This window comes from Pleurodeles waltl, chromosome 5 (assembly GCF_031143425.1).
Source record: "Pleurodeles waltl isolate 20211129_DDA chromosome 5, aPleWal1.hap1.20221129, whole genome shotgun sequence".
Classification (NCBI taxonomy): domain Eukaryota; kingdom Metazoa; phylum Chordata; class Amphibia; order Caudata; family Salamandridae; genus Pleurodeles; species Pleurodeles waltl.
In genome coordinates, this window is record NC_090444.1 from 615795118 (window position 1) to 615817164 (window position 22047).

Sequence of the window (22047 nt, forward strand, 5' to 3'; positions counted from 1 at the left end):
TCGACCGTCAATGGCACAGTTGAAGAACTTAAAATCTACGGCTTCTATGTCACCAGGAGCACCCACACTGTCAGCGGTGTTGACGGGGAATTCCATTACGTCGACCATCAAGACGTCGACTCCAGGCACATCGTCAGTGAAAACTATGATGACTACATTGTTGTTGGCAACGACAAGACCGTCTCTGATGGCGAAGTTTTCATCATCAACAACTCTGATGCCGGGGGGCCACACCCGCTGCTGCACAGTTGACGGAGATTCCTCTCAGCATGGTGTCACTGCCACCACCTTCGACAGCCCAGTCAGTGCCCCTGTCATAGGCCCCCTATCACACTGATCACAGACTCACATATGATGCTAAATGACTATTACAAACTATTTCCTGATCTCAACCCCACTTAGCAGCCTCCACTGAGACAGAAAGCCCCTGACGCAACACCTGCTCCGCAAAGCACGCCTAGACTTCAGAAAGACAGACTTATACCGCCACCAATATCAATTCCAGATGCATTTCAGGACAGTGATGACCATCAATTAGAAGAGGGTGAGCTTCAGATGAATGCCGCCTGTGGATATTGGCAGTTTCCACAATTTGCTTGACAGAGCATCTAGGCGCTTAGACCTTTCTATGCCAGCTAAACAAAAAGAGTATTTCCTCTATGATTTTAAAGCAGGAATAGAGCTCCACTCGTCCTATGCCTATCATAGATTTTATATGGCAGGAAGGCCTAAAAGTTAGGAAGACACCAGTGTCTCTGGAGCTGTCATTCCCAAATTTTACTCTAAGTACAAAGCTCCTGAGAGTTCCCTACATGTCTCATTGGCCATCTCAGACCAGATTCAGTCATCATGCAAGCTGCTTAGAGAAGAGCAAAAAATCCTTCCTCACCATGCACAGCCCCTCCAGATAAGGAGGGCTGCTGGCTTGACAATATAGGCAAGATGTTCTCCACAACGGCAGATACTTCGTTCAGAGCCTCCAACGCCATGGCTATCTTGGGGAGATAGGACCGGCAGATGTGGCCATCGCTGTTGGAGTATCTCCCTGTGGACAAGAGAAAAGAGGTGAGAGAGATCCTGGTGGAAGGTGAAAAGGACTCTTTCGAGATCATAGATGTGGCCATGGATAATTCTTTCACAGCCTTCAGGCAAATAGCTGGACCAGTGGTATGGAGATGCCAAGGTTGGCTTACTGCAATTACATTCCATCCAGAGGTACAGGCCAAGATACTGGAAATGCCGTTGGACAGAGAGTACCTTTTTTGAAAACACATTGAGAATGCATTGCAGTTGATCAAGTCAGACACAGACACGGCTGAGTCGCTGGGAAAATTGCAGCAACGGAGGTTCCAGCCTTTTCGAGGCAGGGGTAGAGGACAATAATTCTCCCGATTGCAATTCCAGCAGTGGTTTCAGCCCTACTCTCAGCAGGGTTTTCGCTTGCAATATTCAACTCAGTCCTACAGGCCATCCACATTGCCACCATATTCTAGACAGCTGGGGCATCGACGCCCATCAGCAGGAGGAAAATCGCAAGATAACAACAGGAGACAATGAAGTACTGCAGGCCCCTGTCACCACAGTCCTACTTCAATTCAACCACACATTATCCCTATTCTTTAATCAATGGAAGCTCATATCTTCTGACAAATGGGTGTTTGATTTATTCCAGCTCAGTTACACTCTGGAATTTGTTCACAAACGTCCAATCTTTCCTCCTCTGAAGACGTCCCATCGTCATCTTCCAATTCTCAAAAAAGAAATCCGATTGCTTCTCTGCAAGCTAGCAATAGAGGTGGTGCCGCACAATCTAGGTTTCTGATGGATACAACTACCTGTGGATTCCTCACCTTATGAATTCGATCCTTGCGCCAGCATCCGACGGAAAGTCTTCTTCCTAGCTGTCTACGTCGACGAGGACGTCATAATGGCACGGCTCCACGTGACTCCGTCTGACGTCAACGTGCCAATAAGAGGTCCACGTCGGCGTACTGACGGCAGTTTTTCCTTTTTCCGTGCTTCGACGCCAACGGTTTTTCTTCCTGGCCCGTTGGTAACTGTAACGATTTCTCGAAGTTACAATGTCGCCTCCGAAGAAGTCCGGTTTTAAGCCGTGTAGGGTTTAAGCTCCGAACATGATGTGGAAGGTTGTTCTTCGTGCCAGAGCATGAATCCAAAAGCTCTGAAAGAACGCGAGGCGAAGCTCTTCTTAGCCAAGGCAAAGAAGAAGGAACACAAAAAAGTTTCCTCCCATGCTTCTCCCCAAAAACATAAGAAGAGGCGTCATCATGACTCTCGGCGCCGTCATGACTCTCGGCGCTGTTCGGAGCGGAGCCGATCGAGGAGTCGTTCGAGGTCGAGGTCTCGTTCATCTCGGCGCCAGAAGACATGGGAGATGAGCCCTACTGTCACGCCTCAGCCGGAGAGTCCGGTGTTGTCACCGGCGCCTTCAGTCTATGAGGTCACTCAAGGTAGTCCTCACTTTTCACCGGCGCCGAGGAATCCTAATGTTCACCAGACATCTGCCCAGCAGTACCCGGCTTTCCCGACTCCAGGGACGGATCCGGCCGCATTTTTGAATGCGATGTATGCTGTTTTTCAATCCATGGCCCCTGCTGGTGCACCGGCGGGTCCCACAGGGCCATTGGCATTCAATTTGGGCTCGCCGGCGTTGTACAGGGCTGCTCCATTCATGCCCTTCTGCCCTACGGAGTCTGGTGGTCCGGCGCCGGGGGTCTCCCCTGGCAGGAGTCCTTCGCCTGAGACCGTGGATCCGTCGGCTTCTCATCCGACTCCTTCTCCGCGCCATCCGGCGCCATTGTTGGCCTCATCCAGACCGGCTCCATCTCCTTCCGTTCATTCGGCGTCGAGGAGGTCATCTGTCGACTTCGGGCCGGCGCCGGCTCCGACGCCGGTTGAATCTAGGAGCCTTCCTGATCCGGTTCGGGGTCTGAGATCGTCGGCGTCGATGGAGTCCTTGTCGACGCCGGCTCTGGAAACTCATCTTAAATCTCGAAGGAAGGCGTTGAGGCTTCTGGAGGAGGAGGAATACAGAAGGCTTGAGGAAGGTGAGATAGAGCCTTCTGATGACTTCCAGGGGCTTGCCACTGCAAGTGGTTTGGATACTTCCCCGGAGTGGGACATTGCGTCTCCGGGGGAGTTTACTGAGGAGGCCGCCTCCTTCCATGCTGTGGTGAGGAAGGCAGCTGTTTACCTGGATTTGCCTTTGTCCACGGCAGAAGTAAAGACTAACCTGCTCACAGAGGTTCTTCATCCATCTTCCTCCAGTGCTGACCCTTTGCTGCCTTTTAATGAGGCTTTGACGGAGCCTATTTTAGACCTATGGAAAAAGCCGGTGACATCTCCTGCTGTAAACAGGGCAGTGGCGAGGAGGCATAGAAGTGCCCCAGGAGATCCAGTTTTTCTGTCTCGTCACCCGACTCCGGAGAGCTTGGTGGTTCAGGCATCATGTTCTGCAAAGTCTGCCCCCGGTACATTCCCAGGTTTTCCGACGGACAGAGAATCTAAGAGGATGGAGCAGTCCTCGAAGAAAATTTTCTCCTCTTGCAGCTTGGCCCTAAAAGCTACCAATTCCACCTGTGTGCTAGGCAGATATATCCATGCCCTAATGGACTCTGCTAAGGAGATGGCAAAAGATCTGCCACAGGAAATGCAAAAATCTTTTGGGACCCTTTTCTTGGATGCACAGGCTGCTGCGCAGGAGATTATACAATCTGGCCTGGATACCACGGACTCCATTGCCAGGGCCATGGGAACATCGGTGGCTACGAGAAGGCATGCCTGGTTAAGGTCTTCGGGTTTCTCATCAGATGTACAATCCACTTTAATGGACCTTCCGTTTGATGGGGAAAAGCTGTTTGGGGACAAGGCAGACTCTGCCCTTGAACGGTTTAAGGACTGTCGGGCTACAGCTAAGTCCCTGGGTTTGCAGGCCCCTTCTACTACATCGTACAGACCTTTTCGTAGGTTTCGAGGATTTGTTAGAGGCTCTGCCTTTCGAAGGTCTCAATCTTATGCCCAGCAACCTGCCAATCCGCCCTATCGTGCCTTCAGAGGGCGTGGTAGGGGTAGGGCTAGAGGTCCAGCCCAGCAGCTCTCTTCTTCTTCATCCTCCTCTGGTGGACAACAGCAGAAGCAGTCCTAGTTTTCCCCACTTTATCAGTCATACTTCTCCTGTAGGGGGAAGATTGAGTCTTTTTCTACAGAAATGGAGGTCAATTACAACAGACTCGTGGGTGCTAGGCATTGTGGAAAAGGGCTATGCTCTCCCCTTTCAGGAGTTTCCTCCTCCCTTTCCCCCCGTCCCTCCTTTTGTTCAGAAGACCATCTTCTGTTGTTGCAACAGGAGGTTGTCACCATGTTGGCAAAGGGCGCTATAGAGTTGGTGCCGTTGCAGGAAAGGGGTCAGGGGTGTTATTCAAGATATTTCCTGATTCCCAAAGTGGACGGTCGGTTGCGGGCGATCCTAGACTTGAGGATTTTGAATTTGTTCCTCAAACAGGAAAAATTAAAAATGCTGACCCTAGCGCAGGTGCTATTGGAGTTGAACGAAGAAGACTGGATGGTGTCTGTCGACTTGCAGGACGCGTACTTTCATGTTCCCATAATCAAGTCGCACAGGAAGTATCTCCGTTTTGTGGTCGGATCGCAACATTACCAGTTTGCGGTCCTTCCGTTTGGACTTACTTCAGCACCCCGGGTCTTCACAAAGGTGATGGCAGTTGTTGCAGCACATCTCAAAAAGAGGGAGGTAGCGGTTTTTCCCTACCTGGACGATTGGTTGATCAAAGCCAAGTCTCCAGAGATTGTGTTGTCTCATCTGCAAATGACAACACAGTTGTTGTTCGATCTGGGTTTTTCGGTGAACGTACCCAAATCTCACCTGGAGCCCTCTCAACGCCTCCTGTTCATAGGGGCAGTACTGGACACGACAATGTTTCGGGCCTACCCCCCGCCTCAGCGAGTACAGGACATTCAGGCGCTGATTCCTTTGTTTCAAAGTGGAGCGGCAGTTCCAGTCCTCAAGGTCTTACGCCTGCTAGGTCTGTTTGCTTCTTGCATTCTGTTGGTCACTCATGCTCGCTGGCATATGAGGGCTCTTCAGTGGTGCCTCCGTAGACAGTGGTTCCTGCACAAGGGGGATCTCAGGGATTCAATAAAGATCTCCAGGGACGCTGTAGCGGATCTTCTTTGGTGGGCAGAGGATGGCAACCTTTCCCAAGGAAAACCGTTTTCACTGCCTCCTCCAGTGGCCACAGTGATTTCGGATGCTTCCACTCTAGGGTGGGGAGCTCATCTGGGGGACCTGGAGATCAAGGGTCATTGGTCTCCAGCGGAACAGATGTTGCATATCAATCTGTTGGAATTGCGGGCGCTACGTTTGGCACTCAAGGCGCTACGTTTGGCACTCAAGGCCTTCCTCCCTTCTCTTCGCGGTCAGTCAGTTCAGATCCTGACGGACAACACTACTGCGATGTGGTATATAAACAAGCAGGGAGGAGTGGGGTCGTATCTTCTTTGCCGAGAAGCCCTCCGACTCTGGTCCTGGGTTCAGGACCATCAGATTTGCTTGATGGCAAATCATTTGGCCGGAGTGTTGAATGTACGTGCGGACGTTCTCAGTCGTCACTTCTCATTAGATCACGAGTGGCGTCTCCATCCGGATCTAGTTCTCCACATCTTCGAGATGTGGGGTACTCCTCAGGTGGATTTATTTGCCACTCGGGAGAACGCGCATTGCCCGTTATTCGGCAGCCTCCAGTATCCGATGCAAGGGGCGTTGGGGGACGCGTTTCAGATGTCCTGGAGCTGCCAGTTGCTTTACGCGTTTCCCCCCATACTCTTGATTCCTCGGGTTTTGAGGAAGGTTCGTCAAGACCGGGCCCAAGTCATATTGGTGGCACCGGACTGGCTGAGAAGGGTATGGTATACAGACCTACTTCAACTCTCTCAGTGCCCTCCGCTCCGTCTCCGGGCAGATCTCCTCTCTCAATCGCAGGGGCAGGTTTTACACCCCCACCTCCAGAGCCTGCACCTTCATGCCTGGAGATTAAACGGGGCAACCTGAGTTCCTTTTCTCTCCCACCGGATGTAGTGGATGTTATACTATCGTCCAGGCGACACTCCACTAAATCTATTTATGCCGGAAGGTGGGCAAAATTTGTGCTGTGGTGTGGAGAGAACCAAAAAGATCCTTTAAAGGCCCATCTTTCAGATGTACTTATGTTTGTTCTTAGTTTGGCGAAGAAAGGCTATGCTATACCTATAGTTAAGGGTTATTTGGCAGCTCTGTCGGCGTTTCTTTGCCTTCCGGACCAGCCATCTTTGTTCAAGTCTCCGATTGTACATAGGTTCCTTAAGGGTTTGGTGAATAGCTTTCCTCCTACTCCTTTTCACCTTTTCACATGCCTCAGTGGGACTTAAATCTTGTTTTAACATTCTTAATGGGTTCGCCTTTTGAGCCCATGCATTCATGTCCATTGAGATATTTAGCTTTCAAGACTGTTTTCTTAATCGCAATTACTTCTGCCAGGAGAATTGGAGAGCTTCAGGCACTTTCCGTAAAGCCTCCATTTACCATGTTTTTCCCTGATAAAGTGGTTCTAAAAACCAGGGCTGCTTTTCTACCGAAAGTTGTCACCCCTTTTCATATAGGGCAAAATATCACTCTTCCTGCGTTTTACCCTCCTCCCCACCCATCTAAAGAAGAAGAGAGACTCCATAGGTTGGACCATAAGAGGGCCCTGACTTTTTACCTCGAAAGGACTAAGGACTTTCGTTTAGATGAGCAACTGTTTGTTGGATATGCTGGTCAGCAAAAGGGCAGAGCGGTTCAGAAAAGGACACTCTCCAGGTGGGTCATCTTGTGTATCAAGATCTGTTACTCTTTGGCGAAAAAGGTCCCTCCTGAAGGTATCAGGGCCCACTCTACTAGAGCTAAATCTGCATCCTCGGCTCTGGCGAGGGGAGTTCCATTAATAGATATATGTAAATCGGCAACTAGGGCGTCCTTCCATACTTTCGTGAAACATTACTGTTTAGACTCTGAGATGAGGAGGTACGGTCATTTTGCTCGCTCGGTATTGCAAGATTTCTTAGTGTAATCAGGCGGGCACCCACCTCCGAGTGCGGTACTGCTTGGGACTCTATTCATAAGGTGAGGAATCCACAGGTAGTTGTATCCATCAGAAGAACAAGTTACTTACCTTCGGTAACGCTTTTTCTGGTGGATACACTAACTACCTGTGGATTCCTCACGGTCCCTCCCGCCACCCCGTTGCCTGCCTGATTGCACAGTTATCTTGCAGTATTTGGTTTAATATTTTTTCTTATATTTATATATATTTATATATGTATATATATGCGTGTATATATATGTATATAGTGATATTTCTCTGTATATTTTTGTATATTCGTGTATTTAAGCTTTCAATAAGAATGGATGGTTTAAATGGACAAGGTTTTTGTGTGCGTATATCTTTCTATATTAATTATCATTTTTCATGGTCGGTTTACTCCTGTTTGCTTTAAGAGCACGAAAAAAGATGAGGTGAAACTGACGTCAGTACGCCGACGAGGACCTCTTACTGGCACGTTGACGTCAGACAGAGTCACGTGGAGCCGTGCCATTATGACGTCCTCGTCGACGTAGACAGCTAGGAAGAAGACTTTCCGTCGGATGCTGGTGCAAGGATCGAATTCATAAGGTGAGGAATCCACAGGTAGTTAGTGTATCCACAAGAAAAAACGTTACCGAAGGTAAGTAACTTGTTCTTCTGTTCCCACTTCTTTCCGATTAAAAAAAAAAAAAAAAAAAGTCAGGGAAGTGGAGGCAGGTAATGGATCTCAGGTTATTGAAAAAGTTAATAAAAAAACAACCTTTCAGAATGCTATCTCCTCATGAGATCTTTCAGCTGATGGACACAGGAACTATCTCTTTCCTGGATCTAAAGGACGCATACTTTCACATGCCAATACATCCAAAACACATAAGGTTTCTCAGGTTTGAGGTGGAAGGATGCCATTATCAATTCAAGGTGCTCATCTTTGGGTTAAAATAAGCCCCTGGCATATTTACCAAGTACATAGCACCAGTGGCATATTTTCTCCTACGATTGGTTAATCAGAGGTTCCCTCCTTCCACTTGGCAAAGAAGTCCACGGAGGCCTGCTGTTCCTATCCATAGGTCTCAAGCTCAACATGGAAAAATGATCTCTTATCCCCTCCAGATTGCTGTTGTTTTCTAGGAGCAATCCTGGATACCAAGCTCTTAAAGGCCTTTCCCGCAGAAGAAAGGATTACTCGATTGCAGACAATAATGCAGTCACTCTCTTCTAAAAGTTGCGTTTCTGTAAGGACATAAATATCCATGCTGGGGATAATATCATCCTGCATCCAGTTAATTCCCAATAGCTGCCTGTGCATGAGACCTCTTCAAGAACATCTCGATGCACAGTAGACACAATGTCAGGGTTCTTTTGAGGACATCATTACGATAACCTCAAAGATGCGGTCAGCGATGTCCTGGTGGATGGTCAAAGAAAACATCTCTGTACTTCCTGCCTGCGTTGCCCCAGGTGCTGATGACAACAGATGCCTCTATGGAAGGATGGCTAGCCCACCCATAAGATTCAGAGGTCCACGGGAAGTGGTCCACTCCGGAACAATTATGCCACATAAATCTCCTAGAATTGAAGGTGTTTTTTCACAATCTTAGAGCCTTCTTTCCAAGGTTAGGAGGCTTGTCCGTTCTTGCCAGAACAGACAACACTACCACCATGTTTTATCTGCTAAAACTGAGAGGAAAGAGATCTCAGGTTCTCTCAGTCCAGGCACAGCAAATATGGGAGTGGCCAATAGCCATCGACATCTCATTGAAAGTGGAAAGTGTCCCAGGAGTGCAAAACGAATGGGCATATTTACTCAGCAGAGAAAACAAGCAATGTCTTGAGTGGAAACTCAGCCAGAGGCAATTAGAAAAGCTTTTTCATTCTTCGGGGTATCCTATCCTAGATCTATTCGCTACATACCTCAACAAAAAATGCAAGTTCTTAGCCAGCAGATTTCCTCAGCAAGGCTGTTGGGGGAACGCCTTCCATTTTTCATGGGCAGGGACATTCGCTTGTGCATTTCCCCTGTTTCTACACATTCCAAAGGTCCTACAGAAAAGGAAAAGAGAGCCGTATCGGCTCATTCAGATAGCCCAGGCATGGGCGAGGCAGTTCTGGCACACCAAGCTTCATTGCCTATCAGAGTGCTCACACATAGGGTTCCAGCCGACGGAGAATCTCTTCTCAATGAACCAGAGCCAAGTGGTTCACCCACAAATTTGCACTCTCAAATTGTCAGTCTCACTCCTTATCTTTCCATCAGCCTATCTTTCCTTCATCACCCAGCCCCGTGGATAATCACCACAGATTCCTTTCTGGAGGGTTGGGGAGCGGTTTTACAGAACCAGCAGATAAGTGGCAAATGGCCACCGGCGTGACAAACAATGCACATCAATCTGCTAGAGCCTAAAGCAGTCCACCTAACCTTGCAGGCTTTCCTCCTGAAGATAGCCAATTCAGAAGTGGTAATAAGAACAGACAATACAACTACAATGCATCACATCAACAAGCAGGGAGGCACAAGATCTCTTCCTCTCTCAAAGAAGCGCAGGACATTTGGAACTGGGCTGTACAGCATGGCATACTCCGAACAGCAGTTCACCTTCCAGGCATCCAGAATAAGGTAGCGAACTCGCTCAGCAGACTAAAATCAGTCTGTCACGAATGGGAACTAGACTAGTCCATTGTCAACCACATATTTTCCCAGTGGGGATCACCCAACCTCGACCTCATCGCCAGCCGATCAAACACCAAATGCCAATACTACGCAAGCTGGCATCACCAGAAGGGCTCATGGGGGAATGCTTTTTCCATAGCATGGTCAGGAATTTTTGCCTATGCTTTTCGGGCCATTCCCTTGATCCCAAGAGTCCTAACAAAAATGAAGAGTTCACCATGCATGCTAATATTTCTAGCCCATACTGGCCTCGCCAGCATTGGTTCACTGAGCTTTTTCTCCTGTCAGTGAAGCCTCGCATCCCACTGAGAATATCTCTGCATCTGCTAACAATGAACAACAGACAAGTCTTACATCTGAATCCTCAGTCAATGCAGTTATCAGCATGGCTCCTGAGCACCTTGAGTTCGCACACCTAAACATTCCGCAGGAGTGCAGAGATATACTGTCCAAGGCCAGAGCAATTTGCACCAACAAGACTTATTCATGTAAGTGGAAGAGATTTTGTTTGTGGTGCCAACAACAAATTGCCTTATTTGCTACATTTAGCGCACTTAGGTCTTGCCTATTCCTCCGTAAAGGTTCACCTGACGACGATTGCGTCTTATAGGCAGTCAGACTCTTCACCTTCGTTATGGTCCTCTAGATTGATTAAACGATTTCTAGAAGGGCTTTTCAGAGTTTTTCCACCCTTCAGACCTCCTCCTCCCTCCTGGAATTTATACGTTCTTGTGCAACTCATGAAGCAGCCATTTGAACCAATACATAGAGCGTCTACGAAAATCCTTTCCTGCAAAGTGGTTCTCCTTACTGCTCTCACATCAGCGAGGTGTGTCAGTGATATACAAGCAAAATCCATATAGGATCCGTTTTTACAGATTAAACAAGATAGAATAACCTTGCACACAAACTGACGTTTCATTCCAAAAGTACCCTCATACTTTCATTTAAATGAGCTCTTAGTTTTCAGGACATTCGTTCCAAATCCTTAAACTCCAGCGGAGAAGGCATTGCACTCTTTAGACATTAAAAGATGCATTAAATTATATCTTGACAGGATCAAAGCATTTCGCAAAACCAACCAACTATTTGTGGCTTTCAGCGCACCTAGATGGGGCCAGCCGCTCTCTAAACAAAGTATCGCTAGACGGATTTCTTCAGCAATCCAATTTTGCCATCAGGCAGTGGACAAGCCACTGCAAACCTCTGTCTGTGCACATTCAACAGGGCAGTTTCCTCATCAGCAGCACTGTTCGCAGGTGTACCGCTCCAAGACATTTGTAGGGCAGCAGCTTGGAAAAGACGCCATACCTTTACCAGACATTACTGCTTGGATGCATTATCTCAAGGAGAGGTAGCAGTAGGCCAAGCAGTCCTCAGGAATCTTTCAATGAAGGTGAGGGATATCTTTCATCCCACCATCCTGATTTCAGGTATGCACATTGCCTACAAAAAAGGAGGTTTGAAGTACATGGTAAATTTTCATTAAAGTTTAGCCTATAATGTTTAGAATTTAATATCCTGTATATGTTTATTTAAACATGCTATTGATGTATATTTTGGACAGATGTGTAATACAATGGGGATCAATACTGCTTACTACTCAGATTCAAGCATGCAAATCTATAAAAGTTCCAATACTGGAGTAAGAAAATTAGTTACTTACCTGTAGCTTTAATTCTCCAGTATTGGAATCTTTCATAGATTCACATGCGACCAGCCCGCCACCCCGGAGAAGCTCACCTTCACCTCTTTTTTTTCTTTTATATCCTATATGCACTTGTGCTTAGAAAATCTGAGGAACTGGAGCTTCTCTCTTGAAGGTTCTAGAGGGTGGTGTTGCCTGATTGGTGGGGTCCTGAAGTTTGGTCCTTTTTTCTTAAAATTACTCTGCTAGAGTACTAAACTGAGAGACCTAAGGGCCTTTAGGTTTAAGCCTAGGTTAATACTACTTGATTGAAGGTACTGGGGGCTCCCATCTCGATGACGGGGAATGATTCAAACATGTGAATCTATGAAAGATTCCACTACTGGAGAACTAAAGTTACAGGTAAGTAACTAATTTTCTACCTTTGGGAGATCCCCTTACGTACACAAATACAGTAGTTGAAGAATTTTTGAGTGATTTGATACTATGCAATAATTAATATTTATGTATAATATGAGACACTTCAATTCAGAGACCACAGTATTTATTGTTATGAATGCATGCTCTTTGTTATAAGCATACAATACATATATTGTTATCAAACATAACCTGCAAGATAAGGTGCTACAGTACTAAATAAAGTGAGCAGTGCAGTGCCCATGGCAGCCAGTATTGTGCAAAAACAGTTGATGCAAGTATAAAATGGCTGCACAACATACTGGGAAGGGACTGTTCTTTACTATGCTTCAATACGTATGTGATGGTCCACTCATTAGGCAAGAGATGACCTCAGCCTAGTCTGCTCCGCATGTCGAAAGGTTGGTGCTATTCTAAAAAAACATGAGTAAGCTGTTGTACTGTAGTAGCGTTGCAGTTGGACTTGCAACTATGTCCCTAGATAAGCAGTCCTTTCACGCTTCAGACATCGAGTAGGCCATCCCTCAGTCAAGCACAGGGCCCAGTACAAAGAACTCACTCTAGTTTTCAAAATGTTGACAGGTACTTCTCAATGTTAAATTCTTGAGCTTTTTGCACATCACACCAGATCACCATCTACCAAAACACTCTCCTCCTCCCAAAGCCACGTTGCAAATGTCTTCCTGTTCTCTCACTGATCCACCCTGAGCTACCTGCTTCCATCTAGAGTACGACGTGGTGCCAAAGAGCTACATTTAAACTCTTGAAAAAGTGATCTGTTGATTAGGCTTGCCCTTCTTTTCTCACAACATTAGGCTACCTATCTCTAAAAGCATGCAAATGTAAACTTGTATGCTTTAACTACACTTGTTTCATCACACGTATGTCCCATCACTTAGTTGGTTTCAACATTCTTCTTCTTAGTAACTAGCATCCTATTCTCTTACTTTGTGTATTATGTACCAAGAAATGTATTCTAAATTTCCCAATAATACATAAGAAAAAACTACAAATTGTTTAAATTAGATCAAGCAAATGCGTTACTGTACAATTCGAGTGAAAAAACTTGAAGGGGGCTACACCATGGGAGGTGAGGTTTAAAGTGCATTAAGCTGGAACATATTTTTAACGTTTTGGAGGTCGAGGTCACACATGCTCTGGTGAACTACAATGTGTGATGATTGTCAATTTACTTGAGGTCATCAACAGGTTATGGAAGGAGTAGATGATGCCATAGATCTGAGAAGGAAATCCAGCATCAGTGGTAGGTAATTCTTCTCTTTTTACCCCCTACAGACTGAAGTGCTCTGTTTTATCTTTTGTCAGGATAAGCCAAGACTTGGCCCTCATTGCACGGGAGATCAATGACGTTGCAGGAGAAATTGATTCAGTGACTTCATCTGGGACTGCACCAAGTACCACAGTAAGCACTGCAGCCACCACCCCTGGCTCTGCCATTGACACAAAAGAAGAGGTAGGAGATCTTCATGGAGAAGTGAATAAGGTTCTTTCTTTTCTTTATTTTTTACGTTTCTTATTTAGTTTGTTTTTTACCATCCTTGCATGACGTTTTCCATAGCATATCCATCAGTGTATAGTTGCTTTCATTTCTGTTACTAACAATGTCTGAATCAATCACTGCTCCCCAGTAGGAATGTCACGAGTAGCTTATGGAACAGGCATTCTGTTTGTAGGACAAGTTGGCTCAAATTCTTAAGTCTTTTTAGAAAAAAATAACAGTTTGAGAATATAGTGGGATGTTTTAAAAGAGCATGAGAACGGAATTCTTACTTTACAGAAAACAAAGTTTAAACAAAGTGAAAAGCCCCAGTTGGCATATTTTGGGGGTTTAAAATGTCCCAAATTAAAAGCCTCTCCCTCGACGATGTTGCTCCCGCTCTCTAGATAACTTCGATTTTCAGGGGCCAATCCCATCATTAATTGACTGTACTGTGGCCACACATTTACTTGTGTCATAAAATAAAGCCATTGTGATGATGTCTTGTGCTGCAGAGAATATATGCATTTGAGCATGTTTCCACTTTTCATTGTTTGTGAACCGAGCAAGAAAATGTCTTCTGGGTGCATTTGTAGCCTGGCAGTGAAACAGCAGTATTTGAACAACGTTTTCAATTATTCTTTAGTCACATTTAATCACCAGTAATAACTTACGTTTTATGAAGGCTACCATCTGAATGTAGACATAAAACTGCAAAGCATAGGTTACAGTTTGTTTATTTCATTATTTAATTTAGTACACTTTCATGTGAAGTGCTCATGTGTCCTTCCATGAGACCTTTCCAATCCTTCGCCCTGGTGGTGGTCCTGACAACTATATTTTGAAGTGTCAGTCGAGCTGTTGGACATTTTAAGCATTTAAAGGAACCATTGCCAAGGCAGTTCCTGTCAATGCATTGTAGCTTTGACGTGTGGCTTCGTCAAACATAATAATGTCCCTTATGGCAAAGTTAGAATTTGTTTTTATTTTCAAAAATAAACCCCCAAAGCTGAATTTTGTTTTTGAAAATAAAAAAAACAATCCCTCCCTCATAATGGGAGTTATCGCCCATGGCGAGGGGATCATTTTGTAGTTTTCACTGTGCTGTATCATTAGTTTTCCTGGCGGTGGCCTGCAGTGAAAACTGATCCATATGTTGGCTAGTCTAATTTAGATGGCTATACATACAGATCAACCTCCAACACTCTTACTCTGTTGGACTGACAGAGGAGTGTAACCATGGCACTGACAGAGTAATCTCTGCCATCGTTACACCAAAGGTCCACCCACATTTAAATCGGGCAAGCAGACCATTAAGTTGGCTGTTACAATGGAGCACCCTTGCCGCCAGCATAAAAGAAGCGGACCCCAAAGGGCACTTAATTTCACGGGTAATAAGGTAGACAGCTAGTTGGGCTGGTAAGTATATTGTCTACAGTGGAGACTTCACTGATACATTCGGGCCTAGCAACTTTGATAGTGCACTTTTTGATTGCTAAATGCAATAACAATCCATTTCGCGGGTCAGGGCCAGCCAGCTTGACAAACAATAGTGTAATTATTTGTGTAGGTCATTTAAAGAAAAACATTTAAAATAGGGTTTGCACCTGGAATGTGTGGGTAAAATCATGGACATCTGGTCATCCTACTTTGAAGTCAAACACACCCCTGCAGTGCTATAGTCTCCTAGACAATTAGATAATTATGGTGTTACATCTTGTCTGGCAGCAGCACAGATGGGTGCAAGGCAATCGTGATGAATGCAGTTCTTAATTTGTGCTGGTTGTTTCCAGGGCGGAGCACTGGCACTTATTTTTGTGGGCCGGCGCTTATTTTTTTGCCTCAGGCATCTACTGTGAGCAAAACACACGTATGGGAAAGACGGAGGAAGGGAAAAACGGAATAGCGTCACAATGGAAGAAAGCAGGAAGCTGCAAGAGTGAACTGAAGGAGCAGGGAGTGGCTTTCAATGGATTGAAGAGGCCTCAGATGGCTTCAGGATTATACTGCCTCATTATTCCGTGTTTGCACATTTGATTGTAGCAGCCGCATGTTTAAGAGGAGGGCTTTGGGCACCAGCACCTTTTTATTTACAAATTAAGCACTGGATGAATGTGTTGCTGTATTGCAGTTCCACCCACCTCTTCCCTTTTCATCATCAACGTTTGAGGTATCTTAAAATGGCACTCCATGAATGAATGTTGATTTTTTTTTTTTCGTTCAAATTCCAAGTTTTGTGATTTATAAGCTGGAGAAACAGTTTTGAGGTTCCTGAGCGTCCAGTTAATTCATTCATTAATTTTAATTTAGCATTTAGTATATTTTAAAAGTATTGTTAGAAATGGGGGTCTCTAGTTGGCAGTCAGTTTATAACCTGTCCAAGTAATGACCCTCACTCTAGTCAGGGTCTAGGAGATACACAGTTCAGATAACCCCTGCTCAGCCCCTCAGTAGCTTGGCACAAGTAGTCAGGCTTATGTCAGAGGCAATGTGTAAAGTTTAGAAAAATAGCCAATATTTTTCTAAACCAAACAAAACTAAAATGATGAAAATCCAACATAGATAAGCAAAGATATGCATTTTACAAAGTGAAAAGAGTCTTAATCCATAGAAATCAACAGATGCATTGTTTAAGCTCAAAGTACCTGGTATGTGACAAAAATAAAGACACACTGGTGTGCATGTGTCAGAAAAGCAAGCAGTGGTTGAATTCCTTGCTCGCAAATGAGGCCCTGCATCGATTCTTTCTCCCCGGGTAAGCGATGCATCAATTTCCGGGCAAGCAGCCTCATGTCTGTGCGATGATGTTGAAGATTTTGACGCCCAGGGACCATGCGTGGAAAATCATGACGCACGGCATCAATGAATCCGTGCTGAGCTAGCGATGAGTCAATTTCCCTGGCACTGCGTTGATTTTTCAGCCGCGGTGCAGGCGCTGCGTCGATTTTTCTGCCACTCGGCTTCTGTGCGTGGATTTCCACCTTGGGTTCACCAGCTTCTCCTTTCAAGGGCCCAGGAACTGGATGTGGAACCACTTTGCAAGGTAGGGGTCTTAGCAAGAAAGCCCAGGTGCTGGCAGATGAAGTCTTTGATAGCCCTGAGACTTCAGAAGAGGGGGCAATCTCAGTCTAAGCCCTTGGAGAAACTTCACAAGCAGGATTTCAGAAAGCAAAGTCAAGTCCTTTCACTCCCCAGGCAGAAGCAGCAGCAGGTCCTCCTCAAGCATCAAGCTATTCTCCTTGACAGCAGTTCCTCTTGTTCCAGAAGTAATCTAAAGTTGTGGTGTCAGTAGTCCAATACTTATACTCATTTCGGCTTTTGAAGTAGGCTAACTTCAAAAGAAAGTCTTTGTAGTGCACAAGACCCTGCCCCTTCCTTGCCTTGCCCCAGACACACACTAGTGGGTTGGAGACTGTATTGTGTGAGGGAAGGCACAGCCCTTGCAAGTGCAGGTGACAGACCCTCCCTCCCACCGAGCCCAGGAAGACTCATCTGGATATGCAGGATACACCTCAGCTCCCTTTGCGTCACTGTCTAGAATTAATTCACAAACAGCCCAACTGTCAGTCTGACCCAGACATGTATTCAGCAGCCAAGCAGAGGCACAGAATGGTTAAGCAAAAAAATGCCTTCTTTCTAAAAGTGCAATTTTCAAACAGACAATCTAAAATCCAACTTTACCAAAAGATGTATTTTTAAATTGTGGGTTCAGAGACCACAAGCTCCAGATCTCTATCTGCACCCAATGTGAAACTGCTCTTAAATGATATTTAAAGGCAATCCCCATGTTAAACTATGGGAGAGATAGGCCTTGCAATAGTGTAAAACAAATTTGGCAGTATTTCACTATCAGGACATGTAAAACACGTTAGTACATGGCCTACCTTTAAAATACATAGCACCCTGCCCATTGGGCTACCTCGGGCCTATCTTAGGGGTGACTTACATATAGTAAAAGGGACAGTTTGGGCCTGGCAAGTGAGTACACTTGCCAGGTCGAATTGGCAGTGCAACACTGCACACACAGATACTGCCGGCAGTGGCAGGTCTGAGACATGTTTACAGGGCTACTCATGTGGGTGGCACAATCAGTGCTGCACGCCCACTAGTAGCATTTGATTTACAGTGCCTGGGCACCTCTAGTTTTTACATAGGCAGCACTTGCTCTGTAGCACTGGTCAGTTGTGGTAAAGTGTGCAAAGTCCTAAAGCCAGCAAAAACAAAGTTCAAAACAGGATCATAACAGGAGGTCAGAAGCCAAAAAGCCAAGGAAAACCACGCCAAGAGCTGACAGGTCTAATAATTATATATTACTAATATTTAATATGTTTATGTATTAACTTAAAGCAATGTATTTATTTAACATTCTGCAATTTTAAATTACCCTTTTTTGAATCCTAAAAAAAGCAATTTCTGTCCGTTAGCACCACAATTCTCTGAACCCTTCAAACCTCTCTGCTGCCCCTTAACGCTACCCTTCCCTGAAGCCTTCAAACCCCTTACTATTCCTTAATGCTACCCCCGGAGCCCTGAAAATCCTAACTACCCCTTAGTGCTACCTTTCCTAAACCATAAAACACTTATAACTCTTAACACTCCACATTTCTAAACCCTAAGAATGTCTTACTACCCCTTAATGTTACTTTCACTGAATCCTAAAAACTCCTTACTACCCCTTACACCCTACACTCCCTCTAATGCTACCCTTTACTACACCTGAAAGGTACCATCCCTGAATCCTAAAAACCCTTCTTAACCGGGCACTTCCCTGAACCCCAGAGTCCTCTTTCTGCCATTAACACTAGCCTTTCCTGAACCCTAAAAACTCCTTACTACTCCTTCATTCTTCCATCCCTGAGCCCTAAAAACACTTACTATCGCATAACACAACCATTCCTTAAACTCTAAAATGTCCTTAGCACTGCTTAACATGTTTCATGCCTGAACCCTAGGAAATCGTACCCTTACAGCTACCCTTCCCAAAAACTTAAAAACATTGTACTGCGCCTTAATGCTAGCCTCCTCTAAGCCCTAAAACTCCTTACTACCTCCTAACCCTACCTTTCTTTGAACCCTAAAAACCCCTACTTATGCCTTAACGCTTCTTTTTCTTGAGTCATTCAAACACCATATTCCCCCTTAAAGCTACTCTTCCATGAGCCCTAAAATCCAGATAAAGTACCTCACAGCAACATTCACTAAAACCCTAAAACATACAAACCACTCTGTAGAGTTAACGTTCCCTGAACTGGAAAAACTGACTACACCTTAAAGCTTCTCGTCCCTGAGCTCTAAAAACCCCTTACTAATCTTGCAGCTACCTTCCCAGAATCCTAAAAACCCCATACTAATCATGAACTCTACCATTCTTTCACCATTTCAGGACTGCATTCTGCTATTTATGTACAATGGAGCTTTTCTGCATTATTTGGGATAAGTGAGCAGAGCCCTACCAGTAGAGTAATTTTCAAAATGTCAGACGTTTTGATGCTATACCACAATTCTTTAATACTCCTACAGCCAGCTTTCAAGACATAACTACAAATTTAGGGACAAATGTGCAAGCACGGTTTGTGCCTCTTTTTCTGCAATTATTGGTGTAAAATTAGCACCAGCTTTTTGCTTGTCCTCTGGTACTATTAGGCATGGAATGTAGTACTTTTCTTGTGATGTAAAATATAGTTAAATGAAGTGAAAACGTATTTCCACATATTTCGCCACATATTTTACAGCTTCCTGATATTCTAAATGACCCCCAAAGTATTATGTCCATGAATGACAAATAATACGAAACACCAGTATATGATTTTTCAAATGTTTCCTAATAGTGGCCTATGTAGTTAAAGTAGACTTCCCTTCTTAGGTCTTACTTGACAACGGAGTTGTCTGGATGACATTTGCAGCAAATCTTTAAAATATGCACAGGATGGACTTTGGATTGGTTCCAGTCAGAGAAGTATTATCCTCTCATCTTGTGCTATCAGCTGGCAAAGTATCATTCCACCTTCCAGGAAGTGCTTCCATTAGAATGCACAAGGGACTGTGATACTGCTGTGATACCATGGATCTGATGCAAGTTAAAAATTGCCAGGGCCAGTGCTTCTAGGACTAACCAAAACAGCTGAGGAGAAAAGGCATATCCTTTTTGTCTTCCTCTACTAATTGGGAAGCTATGCAAAAGAAACCACCACAGTTTAATTGAACCTCAGGTGTTTAGTATTAAAATCTGACCTTTTTGACGCAATGTTAAGCCAGACAGAACCGATAGAGCACTTTAAAGTAGTATGACCAGGCTGACTCCATGCTAAAGAGACGTCTAGGGCCTCTTGGTGTGATTCATCTGAGGCCCATTTTAGGTGTGCAAGTGTCCTAAAGTGATTCCTGGATGAGCTTTCTGGTACAAGCCTTACCCACGAGTGATCGATAAGGGCCCGGATGGCCTTGCCCAGCTTACTTGCCAAACATTTGGTCAGGACTTTGGCATCCATGTTGGTAAAAGATATGGACCAGTAACTTCCACAATCTAGTGGGTCTTTAATGTTGGCAGTAAGTTAAAAATGGCCAGTTTGGAAATGGTGCCCAGGGAGTTGGAGGATTCTGCTTCCTTGAAGGCACCATGGAGAAACATAACTATCAGAGGCTTACAGATTTTATAAAATTCCCCAGGGTTGCAGATTGGAATAGCTTCACCAATCTTCTCTGATGTGATCTCGCTGTCAAGTGCAAGACCTTCTGAAAGTGTAGGTGGAGGTAATCGAAGAAACTGTCCTCCTCCTTGTGATTTATAGAAGTTGAGGCAGAGTAGAGGGACTCCTAGTAGGAGGCAGATGCTTTTGAGATGTCCTCTGAATCAGTGAGTAGCTTTCCCTGTGGGTTTCAGGTAACTGGGATCACCAACTGGCCACCCTTTGGTGCAGGTGAAGGGCTAGCATCCTACCTGCTTTTCACCCCTCTTGTAGTGCTTCCATTTAAGTTTTATTAAGGCCCTCTTTGCTGTAGAGGTAAAATATTGGTTAGGGGCAAATTTATCTGCTTCTAAGTGTTGCTATTTCTGGTTGGGAGAAGTTTCATTACACACATCAGTGCGTATAACCCACATTCAGACATCACCTATCAGCCAAATAAGAGTTTCTTTTGATGGCAGTCTCGCTTATTAGAAGGCCTGTCCAGGTGGCCTTGCCTGCAGTTCACAAAATATTGGGGCAACTACTGAGTGGGCATTCTCTGAGTGGTATACCTGAATATGTAATTTCAGAAAGCGCTAATTTCCGGTGGCTTTGTTGTTGGCAGTATTCATTCCCCATCAGCTGCTAGCAGGCAACCTGTGCCCCCACGTGGATAGACAGCCTAATCAGACATTGATCAGAGATCTCACCCTGCAAGATATCCATTTGGAATGGGAGGTTGCAGCAGGTGACCTCTTATAAGAAATTAGTCTGTCAGTGAGAATGTATTATGGACCACCCTCAAGTAAAATTATTCTTTGTACAGGGGATAGGAGAGACTCCAAATGTCTGAGGCCATTGTCAGTGAGTACATCTTTCAAGATGGCCTTGTCTGTTGTGTTGTAAACGCTAGTGGTCCTCTAGGGCCAAGAATGAGGTTGATTGCAATGTTCCAGTTCCCCCTGTGATCACCCTCTTAATACCAAATTCTGTAAGCAGTCGCTAGATGCACATCAGGAATTAAGATTTACAAGCATTGGGTGCATAGACTGAGCTCAGGAACAGTGTGTGTCTCAGTGTTTTCATTTTAGCAAATACATATCTACCCTTCAGGTCTAAATTCTGTAAGCAGTCGCTAGATGCACATCAGGAATTAAGATTTACAAGCATTGGGTGCATAGACTGAGCTCAGGAACAGTGTGTGTCTCAGTGTTTTCATTTTAGCAAATACATATCTACCCTTCAGGTCTGTCCAGGTTCAGAACACTTTTTTGTGGGAGACATTTACTAAGGAATATGGCAACCCTGTATTTCTTCGCTGTGGTCAAGTAAGGTGGATGGTAAGCATCCCTTGGTTAGTCCCCTGAGCTGTGGACAACCTTCCCACCCATCCCCTCTTCATGTTATCTGCTTCCATCGGGGAAAGTAGTATCTCCTGAACCAGTGCAATATTGGTGTGTTTGTGTTTGAAGTAGGTCAGGACTCTGTCATTTGACATAGCTATTTAATCAGTTTACATTTGGGTAGAGTATGTCAACAGATGGTGGTGAAAGTGGGCATAGTAATTTCCCCTCTAGGGATGTGGGATGATGAACTAGTGGTAGATTAGTTTTCCAGCCGGTCCTAGGTTGTGTGGGAGATAAAGACAGTGGTATTACTCATCTCCAGGGATCTGTCGCCGTACTGAGCTATAGGAGACATACTCTCTGATTAGTGGCAAGGACAGAGAAGAGTAGTGAGAAGAGAAAGGGAGGATGTGAGAAAGCAAGGGAAAAGAAAAAAACAAAAAACATCCTAACCTTTTTTCTGTGACTTCTACGTCCACTACCCGCCTTCTGTGGGGGCCTCCTAGTGGTGCTGCCTCTTGTACATGGGGTAGATGTCATAGGGGAGGAAAAGTGTTCTCAGCTAATTACGGAGGGTACAGAGCACATGTTTGGCTTCCCACCCTTGGGCCATAGTGGTCTATACCATTCATCTCATAAGGTATGATGGTGCAGGAAGAGTCCCTA

The 22047-nt window shown here is 45.1% G+C and overlaps 1 protein-coding gene across 7 annotated transcripts in view; it reads left to right on the forward strand.

The window, feature by feature from the left end:
- The window catches only part of CEP170 (centrosomal protein 170), a 556616-nt gene that overhangs the window by 409609 nt on the left and 124960 nt on the right, over positions 1–22047 (forward strand). For 5 of the 7 annotated variants that reach the window (XM_069234469.1, XM_069234466.1, XM_069234465.1 and 2 more), the window contains one exon: positions 13199–13376. In XM_069234469.1, the coding sequence (XP_069090570.1) occupies positions 13199–13376 (178 nt within the window). The remainder of the gene's footprint in view (positions 1–13198; positions 13377–22047) is intronic. The other 2 variants (XM_069234471.1, XM_069234468.1) reach the window with 1 other exon arrangement.